The sequence below is a fragment of the Lolium rigidum genome, chromosome 3 (genome assembly GCF_022539505.1).
Source record: "Lolium rigidum isolate FL_2022 chromosome 3, APGP_CSIRO_Lrig_0.1, whole genome shotgun sequence".
Taxonomy (NCBI): Eukaryota; Viridiplantae; Streptophyta; class Magnoliopsida; order Poales; family Poaceae; genus Lolium; species Lolium rigidum.
In genome coordinates, this window is record NC_061510.1 from 125,863,933 (window position 1) to 125,884,216 (window position 20,284).

Sequence of the window (20,284 nt, forward strand, 5' to 3'; positions counted from 1 at the left end):
ACATTTATTACATTTGTTTAGTTCTTTTATTCTTTGTTGTATTTTAATTTGAAAACAATTTCGGCAAACATATTTATTTATAAGCTATATTTAATAAATGGTTGTGTTTTCGAAAATCCTATAAAAAAAGTTTGGGGGCGGCGTTTCGGGGACGCGGCTGGAAGCGACGTCCCCAAACAGCGGCACGAAGAAAACCTAACTATAGTTAGATGAACTGCGGGTTTGCCGAGATTGCTGGGCTGGCACGTTTATTGGATGTGTATGGACATTTATTGGATGAACTCATTCAGCTGCTTGTACTGTGCTGTGAATAGAAATACTGGCATGACTTTCAGGTTACACATGAAAATACTAGGGGAAAAAAACAGTCCAAGTAAACAGAGCACAAGCAGAAAAATAAACATAAATCAGGATGCCGGGTTGGAGGACCGTATAAAACGGTCTTACCACTGTGAATGGAAATGCTAGGAAGGTTGATTGGGAAGCCCACTCAAACAGCAATTTTCACTTTCAGATTGCTTGAGGATGTGACAATGGATAAGCACCATGCCATGACATGCCAGGGAACAACTGCAGCATAACAGATTAACAGATGAAGACCCAGGAATGTGATTCCGGATTCATTCCATCGAGCGGGCTTGAGGACTAGTTTAACAATTCCGACTAGTTTCCTATAAGAAAACAATGGGAACTCGTGATTTGTCTCAATATCTTAACATCGAGAAAACATGTAGGAGCTAAACAGATCAACTGATTTATTAAAAGTACTACATGCAAACAGCATTGCCCCTTAGATGAACTGCGGCCTCCTCAGCTTAGACATCCACTTGTAAAAAGTACAGTAAATAAACAATTGTATCTGAATGGTGATGCTACAAATGATTAAGTGCAGTAAATAAATAAAAACATCTGAATGGTACAAATGTATGAACAGTATAGTACACCCTGCAAAATATATAGTATAAGGTAGTGCGGCAAACAGTGCGATTGATAAAGCCTGATCAACCAGACTCTCGTGTAAACAACGGGTGCAGCTGATACTGATATGAGATAAGAGAACTGTAAAACGACCACAAACGTAAACTGACAAACTGGTGACTTAGTCTTTTGGAACATGCTCAAGTGTTCTTGGAGAAGCAGCAGTATGCGTTAAGTTTCAGGCACGCTTGGTTCTCAGTAACGTTGCGACTACTACATTAGGCGAAGCAAGGGCCCTTCATACATATTTCTGGCCTGGAAAAACTTTGAAGCATCTGGAAGAACTCATTGGCCTTGCTTTCAGGGATTGAGCCATGGAATGCTATTGTTATCTTTTCTAGCGCTGTTGCCCAGTTGAATAACCGTTTGATAAGAGCAGCTTCATGTTCAGTTCCTCTCAGTTTACTGATTGTTACTTCTCGGAGGCAACTCAGCGTGAGTTCCTGGGTCTTCCAGTTTGGGGGCTGATCGCAGACACAACCTGATGGGCATGCAGTTTGTGTCTGAAACAAGGTGCATATCACATAAATAAGATCATCCAATATGATTTAATTCTATGAAATAAGTACTATGGAACTAGAAATTCTAAGGCTGGCAGGATATATAATGGAAAACAGTTTGAAGCCCAACCAACCTACTGCAGAAACACATTAATACTTACCCAGTCAGGTAATATTGTGCAATCGATTAAGCATAGTGAACAAGATCTTAAATTGTCCTTAGGCGGTTATCATTGTCTTATGCAATATTTAGAAACAAATGCCAAACATTCAATGCTGTATATTTCCTAATAGGAGCTGCCAGACACTAATGTTAAATTCATGTAACTGCCGTATATTTCCTAATAGGAGCTGCCAACACAGCAGGAGCCTGTCAGGATGGTTCCTCCTCTAACTCACTGCCAGTCGCTTTCTCTTCCGCAACTCCCCTCTGGCAGCCGGTGTCTCTTCACCATTCCTGCACCGCTACCCCTGCCTCCATCCGTGATGGCTGCCAGCAGCCCCGTTGTCTTGCAATGGCAACATTTCCTACCCTGCCTCCCCGTTCCACAACCTAACAACCAAAGCAACGCGCCACCCTCTAGAGAGAGGGGTCACCTGAGAACGATCTTGAAGAAGAGAAGACAAAACGAAGGAGGTATTCCTTTTCATTGTTGGAAAAAAATCCCCATGCATTGCCTGGTAATTTTGCACATTTCCAACAGACTAGCCATATTTAAAGAATGAAACACTTTACCAAGTTCTCAACAACTAGAGTAACATACATTGTGATTGCCAGATACATAAGCCATATAATTTTTTTCCATGCATATATTCTGGAGCAAAGCATCCAGTATCAAGCCAACACCTAGAGTATGCCTACTAAGCAGGTCAAACGTAGGTGAGCCAAGAAATATGAATGCATAGAAGCTATGGGACAAATAGAGAAAGGATAATCTTACACCCATAAGTGTAAGTCGCAGATCTCTTAGACCAGTACACATCCGGAGAACATGAAACACACTGGCTCCAAAGGAATGTCCATTTGGTTTTATCTCCAGGATCAACCCTGTAATGTCCGGGAGACTTGTAATGTCTTCCATCAAGTACTGTTTGTTGGTAATGTCCTGGTGTAGAGTCATGCGAAGACACAATAATGGATCATGTCTGATGGTTAGTAATTTCATATGGTGTAGATCCATGCGAAGTCACAGAAGGATAACTAATCAGAAATGGAAAGGAAATAAGGATATTGTTCAGAAATTCAATAGCACAAAACAAATGGTTCCTTTATGCTAGCAAGTCAGAGCTCATATGCCCCCTTGAATAATGTACTGTATACTAGTGCTGTGAGTGTAGTGGTTTTTAACATCAACTTAAGTCAGAAAAAGGTAACTCCATAACATACGTTTAAAAAGCTACTATGAAGGACAAATGACTGGGTGCGCTAAACCATGTTTGAGGGACTTGGTCTAAGAAACATAGTGAGAATTTCGTTGTATGCATAGCACATTCCTTAATTTGGACTCCAAGTTTACGCAATAATGGCAAAACTCACATAAAAATTAACTCACCAGCAGATAGACAAGGCTGAATCTGAGATTCTGGACGAGCACGAAGCGCTGCATTAGGCACAAAAACCAATCATTTGAGAATTTCTGGGCAGCTTGTCCATATACATGAAAAGGGTGTGTGGTCAGCCACTCTAAATTTCCCACGTTGTTAAACTTGGTGAAGGGTTCACAGGCATCCTTCCAATTGAGGGACATCAGCCGAGGGGCAGTGATTTCTGCAACCGGCTCACTGCAAGTCGACCCATCCCCATGAGCAAAGCAGTAGAGCACATTTAACACTTCGAGTGCCGGCGCAAAAACAGTGAGCTGCTGCATGTCATGCACTTTAATCAGATGCATTTGCAAGAGAGACTCGGAGTGAATGGTGAAGTTTCCCAGACAAGAGATGTCGCCTGGAGGCTCCAGATTTGTTAGCTCGATTTCCAGGAGAGAATCTGAGTGGATCGCAAGGTTGGCTAGACCCCAGGCACAACGGACGGTGAGTTTCCGTAAGGCCGGGCAGCGTGGCGAGGAGACGGCATCACCGAGCATGCACGGACCACGTAGCTCGAATCCAGACAGGAAGAGCTCGGTGAGCCCGGCGAATACGCCCAAAGGCGGCATGGCGAGGGCAAGAGCCCCTAGGTCGAGGCGGATCCCGGTGGCGTCCTCGAAGCAGGGTAGCTCAACGGCGCCTCCTCCTTCCGTCCCGTTACGCACCTCGTTGCTGAGTTGCAGATCTCCGGAGAGGCGGTCCGCGGCAGTAGGAAGCCAGACTTCCAGGGACTCGGGGGTGGGGTCGATGACCTCGACTTCGAGGCGGCGGAGGGCCAGCGCTTCGTTGGACTCGATGGCGGCGCGGATGTCGTTGGGACGAGTGGCCGGGTGGAAGTAGAGCTCCGGGAGGAGCGCCCAGAGGTGGCGCCATTGGCGGGAGAGGCCGCTGGTCCGAGCGGCGGCGGCGGCGTCGCGGAGCTTGAGAAGGATGTCGATGAGAATGTCGACGGGAAGCGCGCTGAGGCGGTCCTTGGGTGGCGCGGCGATCTCCCCGTCGCTGTGCTCCATGGATTCGGAGATGGAGTTGGTCCGTCTCACGTCTAGTTCACGCCGGCGAGGTTGGGAATGGTGGGCGTATGTACTCTAGTCGATTCGCACAAAGATGCTGTGGAGCGGATGGGAAAAGGTTGCCCAGAGCGGGCCTAGCTGCGGGTTTGCCGAGATTGCTGGGCTGGCCCGTTTAGGGCATCTCCAGCAGCGCGACGCATTTCGGACGTCCGAAATATCCGTGCGTCGGCCCGCGGACGCGTTGTGGCCCAGGGCGACCGTTTGCGTCGGGGGTAGCTCCAGCGGTGCGGACGCATATTTTATCCGGGGACAGCGTCAAGGTCGCTAATGGCGTTTTACGTCCCGTCGAGGACTGCCGCCGGCGATCGCCTGTTCCGCGCGACGACGATCGTTCCCGCGCGCGCCCAATACATTCGCAAGTTTCGCCGGCGTTTCGCGCGCGCGGGAAACGCCCTGCACGCCAACGCCGTTTCCCGCCCCGCTGTGGCTATATACGGTGGACACCGCCGGGTGCGACGGGCACACCTCACACTACCATCCATCCATGGCGGACCACATGAGTTGGGAGCAAGTTGTTGACATTTGCCGCCAGCTCCACCCGGAGGAGGAGGAGGACGAGGTAGCTGCCGCCGGCGTTGAGGCCAGCAGCTGGACTCGGAGGTCGCGGAGGCGAGGCGGAGGTCGCGGAGGTGGAGGCGGAGGCGGCGGAGCGCGCGGAAGGGCGCCTCGCGGCGACCGGGGCGGAGATCGCCAACGCCATGGCCGAGCTCGCCGACGCCGGGGGCCGAGCTCGCGGAGGCGCGGGCGGCCCTCGCGGCCCTCCGGCCGACACCGTCATCCACGATATCGCGGACGACGACCCACCGTGCCCGGGCGCTTTGAGTGCGCCGGTGACCGGCGGGTTCCGCTCGCGTCCTTCGAGTCCTCGGCGGGGACGCCCGGCGCCGCCGAGGCTTTGGTGGCGGAGGAGGAAGCCGCCGGCTATGCGACGGCCATGGCTGGGGGTTAATGTGCTCCGAGCTCGGACTCGGCTCCGGCGTAGGGGTCGTTCTCCGCGCGGGTCGAGCGAGAGAACCGGGAGGCTGGAGGTCGCCATCGCCGCCGGGGACGAAGCGCGTGGCGGCGGCTAGGGACGAGGGCCCGCTTCGTCGCCGACGTGGCGGCGGTCCGAGCGGAGGAGGACGCGGCGGCGGCGGAGGAGGAGGCCGGGCGGCGGCGGCGGTCCGAGGCGGCGGCGAAGGAGGAGGCCGGGCGACGGCGGAGGGCGGCGGCTAGGAAGGTTGCCTTTGTGACGGTGACGGCGGCGTGGCAGGACGAGATGTCCGTTCGCCGCCGTGCGCGGCGCGCGGAGTGCAGGAACCGGCTCCCGCTCGACGACGGCGCCGACCCATCCGGCGGCCGGTAGTAGGGCGCGCGACTGCGAGTAACCGAGGCCGGTGTAGGCCGCGCGATGGCGAGTAGGTACGACCGTTGTAGTTTTAGGTTAACTCGACTAACCATCTCTGTAAAGATGGTCCTTTTGGCCAATCAATAGTAATGAAAAAATATTTTGCTTATCTAGTCACTCTGCCGACCAGGGCCGGATGTACCCAACGCGGACATTTCCGCGACCGCCGAAGCGTCCGTGAGACGCAAACCTGGCGCATATTTGGGCCAGGTTTGCGTCACACGTGACGGGTCGATCACTTACGTCGTCATCGGCGAGCGAGGCTCAGACGCATTTCCGATCACGGCGGACGAAATCGGTCGCTGACCGATGGCGTGGAGAAGATCGGTCGTCCCAACTCTGTGCTTGCTCGCTCGGGCATCTGCCACGCGTCCCGCTGTCGGTCCCCACCTAACCTTATCTTCTCTCACACATCGTTCACTAGCTCTTTTAGTTTCTCCTCGTCTTCTCCACGGAAATACCACAGCGACCGCACGAGCAATTACACTGCATCGCCGCCGTTCCAGTAACCGCAGCCGCCCAAGAACCACCACCCCTACCCGCGCCCAGATCCCCTTTTCTACTATATCTATTTCTTCTGTCCAGTGCTACTCGGACGACCTCCGTCCCGGGAAACGTTCCAGCCACCACATCGACCATAGATCTCCTTCAATGAACCACTCACTCCATGTGATGTCGCCGGTGGCGATGTGTGAGGTCGACGAGCTGCTGCAACGACGGCGGTGTGGTGCTTTAAGGGTCCGACATCGATGCCGGAAACCGGTGATATGTTCGATTTTTGTTACAAATTTATTTTTTCTGCAATTATTGGCGCTTTCTACTGAAATTGTTGTTGCAAAAGTTCCAAAATTACGTTGTAAACATCAATCAAATTTTGTAACAAGCGTCTTTTGGTATTTTTTTGTTGAATTTTCCTGCAATGCTACAAGTGCTAATTTTAATTGTAAAAGTTCAGAAATTATATTGTAAACATGTGATGATTTTGTATAAATCATCGTTGGGTTTTTGATATGACATTTTGTTGTAAAGCTACAGGTGCTAGTTTTTATTGTAAATGTCCATAAATTATGTTGTAAACATCCAATGATTTTGTGGTGAATCATCTTTGGTTTTTCTGATGTGAAATTTTGCTTTGATGCTACAAGTGCTAACTTTTTATTCTCAAAAGTTCCGAAATTATGTTGTAAATATACAATGAATTTGTGTGGATCTCTTTAGTTTTTGTTGTAATTTGTACTTCAATGGTACAAGTCCTATTTTTGTTGTAAGCGTTCATAAACTATTATGTACATATCTAACAAATTTGTGAACATCCTCTCCAGTGTTTCTTCTGCACGGATTTTGGTTTGAAAATTACAGAAATTCTACGGTGCCTTTTTCTCCGATCGTCTTGGTCAACTGCTAGTGATTTTTTGTTACCATAGAAAGTTCCTTTGAGTCCAGGGTGCCGTGTGCGTCTTTGGTGAGAGAAAAAGTAGACCGAAAGTATGCTCTGCCTGATCCCACCCAAGTGTGAAAGAGAATCCTGGAAAAGCTGCCTTTCTTTGCCTGGCCATCGTACAGTAGCGTGGGGTCACGTGAATTTCAACCGACGGCGCGCGGGATGACCGATTTCTCCCCCGAATCGGTCGCCCGATGCCTAGCGCTTGCGATTGGCTTACCAGCGGCAATCTAAAGGGCAACGCTAGCCCTCGATCGTCCGATCTGGGCAGAAAAATCGGTTGCTCTCCGCGCCATTGGATTCCGATCCGACATCCAAAAAGATATTTGCATTGGAGTAATATACTATTGCTCGCTGGTCAGTAAACAATTAGCAAATGCATCGGCTCATTGGATGATGCTGGCATCAGCTCATACCTTAAGGGTGTGTTCGGTTTGAGGATGGGGTGGAATGGAATGGAACCGTTCCGCACCTAGAGCCCGTTTCTGCGTTCGGTTGCAAACTGGAATGGAATGAAGTGGTTCCTCCAAATGGAATATTCCCTCTAGATCCGGAATGGAGTGGTTCCTCCGATTCGGCCGGACGAGGTGGAACGGATGATCTGTCACACATCGATTAATTAAGTTTAGCAATAATTAACCAAGTTTAGCAATAATTAATCAAGTTGAGGAAATAATTAATCGAGTTGAGAATAATTAATCGGGTGATTATCTCACCCATTCCATTCCATTCTCATCCCATTCCAAAACCGAACACAAGGATGAAACCGCTCCGTGACAAAAAAATTATCCAAACCGAACACAGAGATGGAACGGTTACGTGCCAGTGGAATGGATCCATTTCACCCCATCCTCAAACCGAACACACCCTAACTTACCAACGCTCTTCTAGTACAGGGCCGGCTCTAGGATTTGGAGGGCCCTAGGGCAAATTCTATAAATGGGCCCAATTTAAGCTGCGTGTATGCTAGATGAGGCTTAAAAAAATCTTACTACCTTTTCCTATATGCACTGTGACAAAAATAATGGGCCCCGTTTTGGTTGGGCCCCGGGCCGTCGCACTTCTTGCACTTGGGCCAGAGCCGGCCCTGTTCTAGTACAGTATGTTCCATTTCCGTAGGTTTGTGCGAGGTTATTTGCATAGCTACAACCTGTAGGTTTTTTCTTAAAGAATAATTTGACTCAGTAAACGTTTATTTTGATCAACCATGTATGACGAGGTATTTTTTTAAAAACCTGAACTATGCTCCATTAGGTTTTGTCTATGTGGATGGATCGAATATCGTTGAAATTGTTTGCCGTTGGTATGTTACACGGAGTGAACAAACCAAATAGAACGGACAGATTGTGTGCTTGATCAATTTAAGGAGAAGTTTAGCAAACGGATATTTCTAATATTAATAACAGTTTTTATTGTAAATGTCCATAAATTATGTTGTAAACATCCAATGATTTTGTGGTGAATCATCTTTGGTTTTTCTGATGTGAAATTTTGCTTTGATGCTACAAGTGCTAACTTTTTATTCTCAAAAGTTCCGAAATTATGTTGTAAATATACAATGAATTTGTGTGGATCTCTTTAGTTTTTGTTGTAATTTGTACTTCAATGGTACAAGTCCTATTTTTGTTGTAAGCGTTCATAAACTATTATGTACATATCTAACAAATTTGTGAACATCCTCTCCAGTGTTTCTTCTGCACGGATTTTGGTTTGAAAATTACAGAAATTCTACGGTGCCTTTTTCTCCGATCGTCTTGGTCAACTGCTAGTGATTTTTTGTTACCATAGAAAGTTCCTTTGAGTCCAGGGGTGCCGTGTGCGTCTTTGGTGAGAGAAAAAGTAGACCGAAAGTATGCTCTGCCTGATCCCACCCAAGTGTGAAAGAGAATCCTGGAAAAGCTGCCTTTCTTTGCCCGGCCATCGTACGGTAGCGTGGGGTCACGTGAATTTCAACCGACGGCGCGCGGGATGACCGATTTCTCCCCCGAATCGGTCGCCCGATGCCTAGCGCTTGCGATTGGCTTACCAGCGGCAATCTAAAGGGCAACGCTAGCCCTCGATCGTCCGATCTGGGCAGAAAAATCGGTTGCTCTCCGCGCCATTGGATTCCGATCCGACATCCAAAAAGATATTTGCATTGGAGTAATATACTATTGCTCGCTGGTCAGTAAACAATTAGCAAATGCATCGGCTCATTGGATGATGCTGGCATCAGCTCATACCTGTTCGGTTTGAGGATGGGGTGGAATGGAATGGAACCGTTCCGCACCTAGAGCCCGTTTCTGCGTTCGGTTGCAAACTGGAATGGAATGAAGTGGTTCCTCCAAATGGAATATTCCCTCTAGATCCGGAATGGAGTGGTTCCTCCGATTCGGCCGGACGAGGTGGAACGGATGACTGTCACACACTGATTAATTAAGTTTAGCAATAATTAACCAAGTTTAGCAATAATTAATCAAGTTGAGGAAATAATTAATCGAGTTGAGAATAATTAATCGGGTGATTATCTCACCCATTCCATTCCATTCTCATCCCATTCCAAAACCGAACACAAGGATGAAACCGTTCCGTGACAAAAAAATTATCCAAACCGAACACAGAGATGGAACGGTTACGTGCCAGTGGAATGGATCCATTTCACCCCATCCTCAAACCGAACACACCCTAACTTACCAACGCTCTTCTAGTACAGGGCCGGCTCTAGGATTTGGAGGGCCCTAGGGCAAATTCTATAAATGGGCCCAATTTAAGCTGCGTGCATGCTAGATGGGCTTAAAAAAAATCTTCTACCTTTTCCTATATGCACTGTGACAAAAATAATGGGCCCCCGTTTTGGTTGGGCCCCGGGCCGTCGCACTTCTTGCACTGGGCCAGAGCCGGCCCTGTTCTAGTACAGTATGTTCCATTTCCGTAGGTTTGTGCGAGGTTATTTGCATAGCTACAACCTGTAGGTTTTTTCTTAAAGAATAATTTGACTCAGTAAACGTTTATTTTGATCAACCATGTATGACGAGGTATTTTAAAAAAAAACTGAACTATGCTCCATTAGGTTTTGTCTATGTGGATGGATCGAATATCGTTGAAATTGTTTGCCGTTGGTATGTTACACGGAGTGAACAAACCAAATAGAACGGACAGATTGTGTGCTTGATCAATTTAAGGAGAAGTTTAGCAAACGGATATTTCTAATATTAATAACAGTCTTGGTTCACGTTATCTTGCAATCCCAACCACACACATTAATTTGAACTTTCAGATCGCTTGAAGATGTGACCAAGGATAAGCACGATGTCATGCAAGGAACCACTGCAGCATAAAAGATGAAGACTCGGGAGTGTGATCATTTTTTACATGCTATATAGGTTAGAGAACAAATAAATCATAACGGTAAAGGAGGATCAGCGCACCCTTGAAAGTAACCAAAAATTGCCAAACGAAGTTAGTCAAACCAAAAATTGCCAAACGAAGTTAGTCTCTAAAGCAGTTTTAAATCACAGGTATTTGTAGCATGTTTTCAACAATAACTTCATGATGTTTGGTTTTTTTTCTGTTCTTTTTTGTTTTTTATTTGATCTGCTTTGTAAAAGGTCCTCATCACCTTGTATACAAAAGCGAGTCATGATTGTGGCATGATCCATGCGATAAATTGTTTTCAACAATAACTTTATGGCGATCTATGCCATAATAGTAATGTCTTGATACATCTAAATTAAGCGTATTAGTGTCGAAATAAACAACAAATGGCCTAGACTACAACCGCTGACCTGTATCGAACGATGATTACATATCACTTCAGCGAAGAACACTTCTAGCTGCATGCTGCAACTCGCAAACTATACAATCTAAATAAAATTGCATAGTGCCAGCAAGAAAATCGTGCGTATAAACATTTATTGGGTGAACTCGTTCTGCTTGTACTGTGAAGGGAAACAACTGACATCACTTTCAAGTTACATATGAGAATATTTGAAAGGAAAAAGGTGCAATTGAACTGAGCACAAGCAGAAAAAAAAAAACATAAATCAGGCTGTCGGTTGCAGGACCGTATAAAATCAGACATTTCTACCACATGAGTCGACAGACTTAGGATGCTACCAAGGTTGACTGGGAAGGAGTTGATACAAATATCGCAAGACTAGATAGGTTACTGAATAACCCTCATGCTAACAGGATTGTTCAGGCAGAAGCTCCTGTTTTTAGCAATGAAGGCATTGGTCGCATCAGCCTTCGTGCGGAACCTAACAAGCACCACTCTTATGGGCTCTGGGATGCCAGGCCTGTTCAGCAGCAGTCGATGGGATCAGACAAGGATGAATGGAGGGAATCAGGTCATCTAGCAAACAAAGATGCTGTTAGAAATTATTACCTGATAAAGCTTTCAAATGGAGGTGGTTCATAGTTAGTGCCGCTCAAAAATCGTTCGATATCATCTGCTTGAGCATTTCGAGGAACTCCTTGCAACAGTACCTGGACGGACCCAAGCAACAAATTAGCGGTAGAGCGTTATTGTTGCTATGCTTCCAGATAAATCACTCAGAAGATACCAATAGCCACATTACAGCTACTACTTACAGCTTTTCCATCAAGAGATGGCTTTTGTTCCCACAGCTCGCGACTTGCCTATTGTATCGCAATAGAAGATATATCAGTGTACTGGAAATTACTAGAATTACTGAAAATAAATGAGAAAACTCATGAAAAATAATTTGGCCTCACCCTCTCAAGCCTGTACATGCGACCTGTTTGCCTTGCTGCTTTGTTAAATGATTCCTTGGAAGGGAACTTCAACAACCTGATCATGTGTACATAACTTTCAGATTGATAATCACATTAAGAAATCTGCAAAATAAAACTACGTTTGACAGTGAATCTACAACAACGGAATAATAATAAGAGCACAAGAAGTAACCAAGTTACGTGTACATTAAATTATGACAGGGATTTAGACAGGAGGAAGTCGGCTACTCCTGTTTAAACAAGCTTGGTTAATGCCACACAGGGACAAGTCTGTCTCGTGTGTTGGTGTCTGAACTCTTGCAAGGCCTTTATGTGGGCTTTATTAATTTAAAGCTTGGCATGTATATGCCTTTTATCTAAAAAAAGAGAGTACGTTTCATGCATACCAAGCATTCAATAAAAAGTGAAATGAGAAGATGCATACTAGTGCACACAACATAAACAAATGTTCACTAGGGTATACTGCATGAACAGATCATGTGTTAATTACTACACCATGTAGGGAAATCAACAATAGGCAAACAGGACCTGGAAACGAGTTAGCCTGCTAAATATAAACAACGCTTCTAGGAAAACTTACGAAAATATTCACGCATTAATCAGAAAGCATGGTTTACATTTCAAGTACTATCCCAAAAGGGTGTTTCCATTTACCAAAAATAACTGCTGTAAGTGGTTCAGGCCTCTCAGGCATTACTGAATTCAATAGGCGTTAGCATAAACCTCTCATGCATACGCAACCAGACATTCAAGTGAACATGATGTACATAATTGAACTGGGGAGCAGAAAATAAAACCGTACGCGGCCATGGGATAGTATCCCCTGTTGTAATCAATCTTCACGTCCTCCGGTGACAATTCACATTTGTCAAGGTGATGGATAATGTCAGTCTTCAGCACGTTCTTGCCAAGGCGGTTGCCTCCGGCAGTAGGACTGTACAACCTTCCATAGATCAAGCCTGTTGCAGAAGATCAGTGTTACTGAAATGTAGAACATGAGGGTGCTCAAAACTTCAAATGCAAGTAGACCTCAAAGTTAGAAAGGTCATTACACCACGGAGGAAATTGTTTAACTCTAAAGACGCCACATAGTGCAATGCAGTATAACTAATGCCAAGACTTGCATACAAACAGAGATAGTGGCACAAGTTCGTTGGTGTGGCTTTAGGGGCTCTTCCGATTTATATGTCTCATCTTTGGCAATGGTTGTTGCTCTAGTGCGCTAGTCCTTTGGGGCATTAGCACGACGACTTACCGTTTTCTATTACCGCAAGCTCTACTATGACAATTTTTGCCTGGCTCCGGTGATGGCGGGGTTGGGGACAGCAGCACGCCTTCGACTCGTGTCAGTGTGTGAACTTTTTCGTAAAAAAAAAGGTTATCAACGGTATAGTGGAGTAGGCGAGTAGCCCCAAGCCAAGAGCACTAAAGATAGTGACATACAAATAGTAATCCTCAGCAAGATCTCATGGGAAGGAGTACCCAATTTGGATAGGGCACATGAGAAAAGAAAAGTACATTTTCATTTGTTAACTATATCATTTGAAGAATGGCAATACATTGTTCCACCTCAACAAAAATAACAGACTCTCAATAAGTATGCTTTGGACCTTAGAAGTAGGAACCGTAAAAACTGCATAAAGCAGACATACAGTCACTGAGTCACACCTAAAAACCTTAAACTGACATGATATATGATCGTAGGACTGTCCTCACTGAGAGTATAGATACATTGCGATCCATGTCAATCCTTCGGACCCAAAGGAAAATTGAATGAAAATCCCTTCCAATCAGAGTGGGGACTGATTCTAATCACCCTACCTAAACACAAACAAGCCCAGAGGTATATGCCTCACGAGCACGCACGCAGAGGATGTTCTCCGTAAGATCACAAGACTGCCACCCATTCCAGAATTTGCGATTCGCATTCCAAACGCTTGACGCTCTAACATCTCATGCCCGCAGCAATAAACCCTAAACCCCACGAGAAGAACAACGAGCGCACGGGAGGGAGCGCCTAGCAGCTAAGGAATCACAGCACGGGGAGGGGAGAGCTACCTGCGTCGGACGGTTTGAGGAACGAGTCGTCGCCCTGTGATCCCGCCTCGGCGGCGGCCGCGTCGGCGGAGAAGAGACGAGATGATGCCGGGGAGAACGCCCCCGAGATCGAGAGAGAGCGCGCCCCGGACGCGGTGACGGCGCGGCGGAGGGCGGCGGCGGCGAGGCTCGACATGTCCTCGGCTGCGCGGCGGCGGCGGCGGTGGTGGCGCTGGGCGCAGCAGGGATTCGGGGAGGGACGTGAATGGACCCGGAATGGGTTTCACTGACATGCGGTAGACACCATCACGGGCTTATTTTGGACCCATTTATCCAAATGGGCTTTCTGGCCGTCGGAGTTACTGGGCTTTGTAGCCTGGCCCGGTTGAGAGTTGAGACAAGCAATTAGTTTGCAATACGCTTCCCGTCAACCTTTACGCCAAGGTGCGACACTTACGGAAATTAGGTAGTACGCTTTTACCAGAGTTTGACAAGTAGTAGCGGGTTTACGCGTCGCCGTGGGAGAAAGGCACTAGACCTCTCCCTCGCCGGGGAAGAAGAAGGAAGAGCGACACAGCGAGCACCTTGCCTGCGGCGGCGAGGCGCGAGAGGAGCCGCGTCTGAGGCTCTGATTCTCCACCGGCAGACCGTAGCGCCCGCCGCAGCCGTAGCATGAGGTGGCCGCGGCCGATCTCGCCTCCCCGCCCCCTTCTCGTCGTCCTGTTCGTCGCCCTCTGCTCGATTCCTGGTGAGATCTGGCTCTTTAATCTCTCTAATACTGTTTTATTTCTGGGATTAAAGTAGCCAATGTGTTCGCGTGGACATTTGACCCAGTTAGTTTACCAAAAAAATTGTCGATGGTGAGTGGTTGCTCGTCGCTTGCTTCGAGTTTTGGCTGAAATGTAAGGCGTGAAATCTGGTTATCAGCCTGATCCTGAGTTGTATTGCAAGTGTAGCTTGTTTGGAGAGGATATCACACTTAAAGTCAGCGGTATACTATATTTTTTAGGTTGGATGTGTGCATCAGATGAGCACCAATCCTTCCATTGTCTGATTTTACTTTTTTTGAGACGTTTAGATCTTCTCCTGGTTTGATTTGGACGATCCTAGCTAGAAAACCCTATACCGTGGCGCATTTTGAAGGAAGTATTTCGGACCCACTTCACAACTTGCGACTATTGCGATGTTCTGTCTGTGCACATTTAGTACTCGGTCAGTCTTTTCAGATCGGGAGTATTACTCAACGTAAACCATAAATCCACTGGTCAAATTTCTTTGCATGTTCTATCAAATGTTTCTGCGAGTTATTTTTAGCACATCACCCCCTTGTTACATTGAAGATGTCAATGTTGACTTTTTACCTCCATCAGGCCAATGAATTACTATTATGTTTCGGGGGACGTTACTAATACGTATGTTCTCTATCTGGATGAAACCGGATTTGTTACTAAAAATATAATCAAACGTTCTTATTGTTAAGCATCCATTGGGTTGTGCAATTGAACTGACACATTTCTGGATTGACCTGTGGCTCTCAAAATATGTCAGTAGCTGTCCTGCTGCTCTGCACAACAGTAGTTTTCAGTTCTCCTTGGCTATAGTTCCAAACATGTAATGAAAACAGATAGTGCATTTCAGAAGCTGCTTGACAATATGCATATGAGGTTAGGTATTTATTTGCAATTGCAGTTGCTTAGTTAAAATTGAAAACTTGGCATATTATTTTTTTGCTTAAGAGTGCGGATTTAGCAATATTTGGTTGAACTGGTGGTGGTTAGATGAGGAATATTTTTGCATATGAGGATTCAGATCTGCTCAGGAAAATTCTTGATCCTGCTTTCTAATCGAACTGGGGTAGTGCCCGTGGAGGGGATATCGGGTGCTTCCATGCCACATAATTTGGTATTTAAATTTGATTCACCCCTCCGTAAACCAAAGACAGATTCTTCTATGAATAGTAGCTAATCCAGTTACCGGTATGAACATTAGTTTTGGGTGTAGTTCACATCAGTAGAATTTTTCATTCCACTATGTGTTGATCAAATTTGTTTCCAAAATTTTGTGAGATGGTAGAAATTCTAGTGCTACCGCACTTTGTGGTGCTATCTTCTACCAGCACATGGTAACGCCACTAAATAGTCATAAAAAATGAAGAAAAAAAAAGAAACATAGCACATGTCAGGAGAAACAAAAAGAACATGTTATGCAGGTATTTTCTCTATCTTAGGCCTGTAGATCAAATTGGAATATGAACTGTTACATTTTCCCATGTGAAAGCAAAGGCTGGTGTGTGGATTATAAGATTTTACATCAGTGTCTACTGTGTTAGTATCGTAAGTTATAATTGTGTGCTCAGCACAGCAATACCTCAAGTTGCTCATTAGACTAATACACATAACTTCGAAAGAAGTTATTGATTGATTGATTGGGTCATTTGACTATTTTGGTAAATGAATTACATTTACTCACGTTAGTAAACTATCTATCACCTTTGGTTAACCTCCATTGGACAACACGAAAGAAAACAAAAGGTAAATAGAGAAAGAACATAATCAAAGGCTTCTATTCATTATGGTTGGATAGTAACAGCCTAACAGGTTCTAATTGTGATGCAAGTTGAGAAAAAAAAATGGAGGGTAAATACCATATGCAGAGATCTGAATTCTTGCATCCTTATGTGTTGCATGTACAAACTTGGACTGATATTCCTTCTACTGATTAATGATTTTGCTTAATTTGTAGGGGCTATTTCGTTGAGGCTTGTCACCCTTGATACCATTGATATATTTACTACTGGTAAATGGTTCTCCAGCAAGCCAACTTTGTATTTCCGTTGCAATGGAGATAACATGACATATTTGCCTGACGTGAAGGAGGCAAACTTGATATACACCTTTAAGGGTGAAGAGTCATGGCAGGTCAGTCTAACTTTTAGTGAAGCACATTGGTGGCTTCTCTCATTTAGTTCACAATTGATACTGGTTTCCACTATTCAATGTTTTCTGGTTTATCTTTTATCAGAAGCACTAAATTACGCGCTGAATACCTTATCACATCATGTTGGCAGCCCTTAACGGAACTTGCAGAAAAGAAGTGCAAGCGATGTGGTTTGTACGACGATGATTTTTTCAAAGATCATGTGTTTGATGAATGGGAGATGTGTTCCACTGAGTTCAAAGACGGCAAGTACACACATTTCAAGGAAGGCCAGTTCAATGCGACATTCTTGTGCCCAAACTGTACTGGCTCTGCTGGTATGGCTCATATCCAGTACCTATTATTTCAGCTCTTTAAAAATATTGTATGTAATATTTGGGTTTTTTCTCTTGTGATGGCAACTCTTTGCAGCATATTTGATATCTAGTTTTCTCGGTAGAATAAATAGATAGGTTGTTAAGGAAACGTTTTTTGTGTTTGAGTTGCACATATCTACTGCTCAAGATGTTTGTTCTCTACCATTGCCAGGTGATTCTGCAGCGCACCACTCTGGCTCGGAGGTGGAACCTAAAAAGACATCTGTGGCGGTTATTATAGTAGTAAGTGTTCTTGCTTCCGTTCTGGTCATCCTCGCCTTGTTCGGGGGTTACAAGTACTGGCTGAAGAAGAAGAGGGAGCGAGACCAGCTACGGTTTCTCAAGCTCTTTGAAGAGGGAGACGACATGGATGATGAGCTGGGCCTTAGCAATGAAATCTAAAACCGTGAACACAGACTGACCCTGATCTCTGACCATCGATCTCAGATGAGTCGTGTGTAAAATTGTCTCTTATGCCTTTTCCTTTTACATTAGAAATTTTGTGATGTATAGCATCTCAGTAGTTGAAAGACGCCACAGGAAAGCTCTGCTTTCGGTTCGTAGAACTTTTCCCTTCATCATACTTTTCAGCTGTTAGCGTAGTTTATTCAGTTACGAACAGTGAACAAATGGATGGTATTTCATCAATTATATGACCGAGTACTCTTCTATACCGATTTTTCGTAACTGTCCAGGTCATGTCAGAGCTGGACTCCTCAAAGTCGTCGTCTCAGCTGGCAGCATGCGGCTTGAACGAGTACATGATATCTCTGTTCACGGCTCGATTGACCTATTATTACCAGGCAGGTCTGCCAGGAAAGCACGCAACATCAAAAGGAAAACGAAGGCAAAGCCATTCCAGTGTGATCTCCTTGATTCAAGCGAGTAGTTAGTTTATATTTTTGTGTGACAACTTTTGAATACATATACAGCGAGTGGGGGTCTCAACTGTCGATGCCATGTTGTTGGAATATGTGACACCATGTGATTTCGCGAACGATTCCACATGCTAACCCAATGAAATAAAAACAATAGAAAGGCGGCAATATGGTACCTCAACTTGCTCGATCGGTTGAAGCAACAAATGGTGCGATTCTCGCAGTTGGATACCCAACTTCCTTTGGCAGTTTGTCTAAGAGAGAGACAGCTGATGCGCAGAAAAATAAACGGACATTTATTTTGCTTATAATCATAAAATTTGGGATTTAGCCCATGTGTGTGTAGACCTATTCTTTTCAGAATTTTAGAACACACAAATTCAAAGAGATTCTCTGTGTTTCCTTCGATACAAAGTGCATAGTACTCCGTATTATAGTTGCTACTTGCTAGTTAATTAGTCGTAGACTTCTAGTTTCTTTGCGTCACTTAGAGACGGCAATAGAGTAAAACGTAGTTCGCACTCCTGTTGTACCGAACATATTCTATTATGATTTATGAATATGAACATTGAACACGAAAATATACAAAAACAACAAGATAAGTGATTGTACCACATGGTATATGCCGTGAGCAACCTACAAGAACAAGAGATTATAGAGATTAGAGTTAACGGCCGCAATACTGTATCCAATTTGCCCAATCGTTTGAAGCAAGAAAAAAATGGTGCGGCTCTCGTATATATAAAATATGTGCCAAGATGAGCGCGAGTATATATTCATCTATTCTTCCTTTCTCTGTTTTATTTTTCTGCTCTTCTTCATGCACATTATATTAGTATCTTACTTGACTAGATAAAGATCAAGTCAGCAACTCATATATCGCTTTTGTAAATGACTTTGATGTAATGTCAAACTCATCTTGTTGCGGGCTAGGTTGCGTGTATACCTGATGATGGATAAATAATGAACAGATGTTCACACAATGAGAACATTTCTTCAAGATAACTAGATAATGGTTTGACGTGTATATATGCTGCTGGAAGATTAGTTAAATATGAGATACTATATACGAACTCGATAGTCAAGCAAGTTGAATTTTGTTTTAATAAAGATAAAGAAACATGAGGCTGTTAGGTAAAGTTCTCCCAAACTATTTAATGCACTCCTGAAGTAGGAACATATTACTGTTTTAATGAACAGAAGTAGCAACATAGTCCACCTTCTTCTCTCGCGATTTGTGGTGATCTAGGGTTTCCACACCACCATCCCTCCTCTCACGGTACGATGCGGACCTCCTCCTTCTCCGTTGGCTCTTTCGATGGAGTGTCGAGAAGGGCGTGATCCACCGGTGGGAGTTGTGCCTAACAACATATTGGGGCATTAGGTAGACATCTACTTGCTCGTCGCTTTGGCGCTCATATGGTATCATCCGACTTGGCCGGTGGTGATGCATCAAGAGAAATAGATTTGGTTATTTCATTTGCTTGAGTGGATGTATAGGCGTGGTCGACAAAACATCTTCTGGCGATGGCAACAAAACATCGTGGATTCTTCAGGATCGACATCACCGGCACTTCCCGGTTGCTAGTGTGGACATTACTTTCTTGTTCTGGCGATGGCGTGAAAGTCCGGCAACGGCAAACGTTGGTGCGCCATCGCATTGTGTGGGATAGAGAGGATGCGGGACTCTTCGATGACTCGTATTTTTATTTTCTATCAGTAGTTTCTGATGTAAGTGGCAATGTTTGATTAATATCGAGCATCAACTTATAGTCAGGAAAAAATAGGAACATACTATAACCAGTAAGCTAATTAAGCTAGCCATCGCTAGGTCAGTGCTCAAGTAACCGAACAGGAACGAACATGTATGTACACGGATAAGGGCATGTACGATGGTGATATCTTAGCAGTGCTACATAGTATAAATGCTGAGGTGCAGGAGAGGATAAATGTTTAGTTAAGAGATGATCTCTTAGCGCAATCTCTCTCACCACAAAGTTAGGATATCTGATTACTAAAGATAAAACTAAAAAATAATCCATTTACATCATGTTTTCTTGTTATATCTAATTTACGTGACGGTGCTAAGATAAAACAGTCTTATCAACTATTGCACGTGGTGTAAGCATACCGCATCATGCGTTGTCTGGACCACAACCATGTGTCACTGACTCGCTGTTTCCCTCCTTGCGTCGTCGCTTTACAAACTTTGAGTATGTGACCGATATCCGGCCAGACTTTGCTCTAGTCCTCTGAGGCTGTGACGCTGTGATGCGTAGTCGTGGACTTGCCACGTAGACGTGGACAGCGCGACGCATTTTAGCATCCGGAAATGTCCGCGCGCGTCCGTTTGCGTCGGCTGAAATGGTCGAAATC

At 45.1% G+C, this 20,284-nt stretch overlaps 3 protein-coding genes across 4 annotated transcripts; 1 reads left to right on the forward strand and 2 right to left on the reverse strand.

The window, feature by feature from the left end:
* Positions 1–882: 882 nt before the first annotated feature.
* On the reverse strand, positions 883–4,135 carry LOC124698186. Of its 2 annotated transcripts, XM_047230704.1 has the most exons (4): positions 3,176–4,135; positions 3,032–3,079; positions 2,420–2,584; positions 883–1,481 (listed from the first exon to the last, which is right to left on the reverse strand). In XM_047230704.1, exons 1-4 carry the CDS (start codon positions 4,073–4,075, stop codon positions 1,197–1,199), a joined length of 1,398 nt encoding a protein of 465 aa, XP_047086660.1. In that variant the 5' UTR covers positions 4,076–4,135; the 3' UTR covers positions 883–1,196. The 2 variants fall into 2 exon arrangements, with proteins under 2 accessions (XP_047086660.1, XP_047086659.1); XM_047230703.1 differs by having other exon boundaries at positions 3,032–4,135.
* Positions 4,136–10,830: 6,695 nt separating this feature from the next.
* LOC124698187 lies at positions 10,831–13,933 on the reverse strand. Its single transcript, XM_047230705.1, has 6 exons — positions 13,759–13,933; positions 12,503–12,659; positions 11,680–11,755; positions 11,536–11,583; positions 11,330–11,430; positions 10,831–11,240 (listed from the first exon to the last, which is right to left on the reverse strand). The coding sequence occupies exons 1-6, from the start codon at positions 13,931–13,933 to the stop codon at positions 11,108–11,110; spliced, it is 690 nt and encodes a 229-aa protein (XP_047086661.1). The 3' UTR covers positions 10,831–11,107.
* A 380-nt stretch (positions 13,934–14,313) lies between these two features.
* Positions 14,314–17,678, forward strand: LOC124698189. Its single transcript, XM_047230706.1, has 4 exons — positions 14,314–14,485; positions 16,480–16,655; positions 16,805–16,991; positions 17,203–17,678. The coding sequence occupies exons 1-4, from the start codon at positions 14,410–14,412 to the stop codon at positions 17,430–17,432; spliced, it is 669 nt and encodes a 222-aa protein (XP_047086662.1). The 5' UTR covers positions 14,314–14,409; the 3' UTR covers positions 17,433–17,678.
* Positions 17,679–20,284: the final 2,606 nt, after the last annotated feature.

What these genes read in the sequence shown, in the direction of transcription:
- LOC124698186 (XM_047230703.1), bottom strand. Translation starts at nt 4,075, where the DNA reads ATGGAGCACAGCGACGGGGAGATCGCCGCGCCACCCAAGGACCGCCTC. An exon ending in TCAGCCTTGTCTATCTGCTG is followed by an intron (nt 2,585 to 3,031) that starts GTGAGTTAATTT and finishes ACTCTACACCAG; the next exon opens with GACATTACCAACAAACAGTA. An exon ending in TGCGACTTACACTTATGGGT is followed by an intron (nt 1,482 to 2,419) that starts GTAAGATTATCC and finishes ACCTTGTTTCAG; the next exon opens with ACACAAACTGCATGCCCATC.
- LOC124698187 (XM_047230705.1), bottom strand. Translation starts at nt 13,933, where the DNA reads ATGTCGAGCCTCGCCGCCGCCGCCCTCCGCCGCGCCGTCACCGCGTCC. An exon ending in CCTCAAACCGTCCGACGCAG is followed by an intron (nt 12,660 to 13,758) that starts GTAGCTCTCCCC and finishes CTTCTGCAACAG; the next exon opens with GCTTGATCTATGGAAGGTTG. An exon ending in GGATACTATCCCATGGCCGC is followed by an intron (nt 11,756 to 12,502) that starts GTACGGTTTTAT and finishes ACACATGATCAG; the next exon opens with GTTGTTGAAGTTCCCTTCCA.
- LOC124698189 (XM_047230706.1), top strand. Translation starts at nt 14,410, where the DNA reads ATGAGGTGGCCGCGGCCGATCTCGCCTCCCCGCCCCCTTCTCGTCGTC. An exon ending in AGGGTGAAGAGTCATGGCAG is followed by an intron (nt 16,656 to 16,804) that starts GTCAGTCTAACT and finishes TCATGTTGGCAG; the next exon opens with CCCTTAACGGAACTTGCAGA. An exon ending in AAACTGTACTGGCTCTGCTG is followed by an intron (nt 16,992 to 17,202) that starts GTATGGCTCATA and finishes TACCATTGCCAG; the next exon opens with GTGATTCTGCAGCGCACCAC.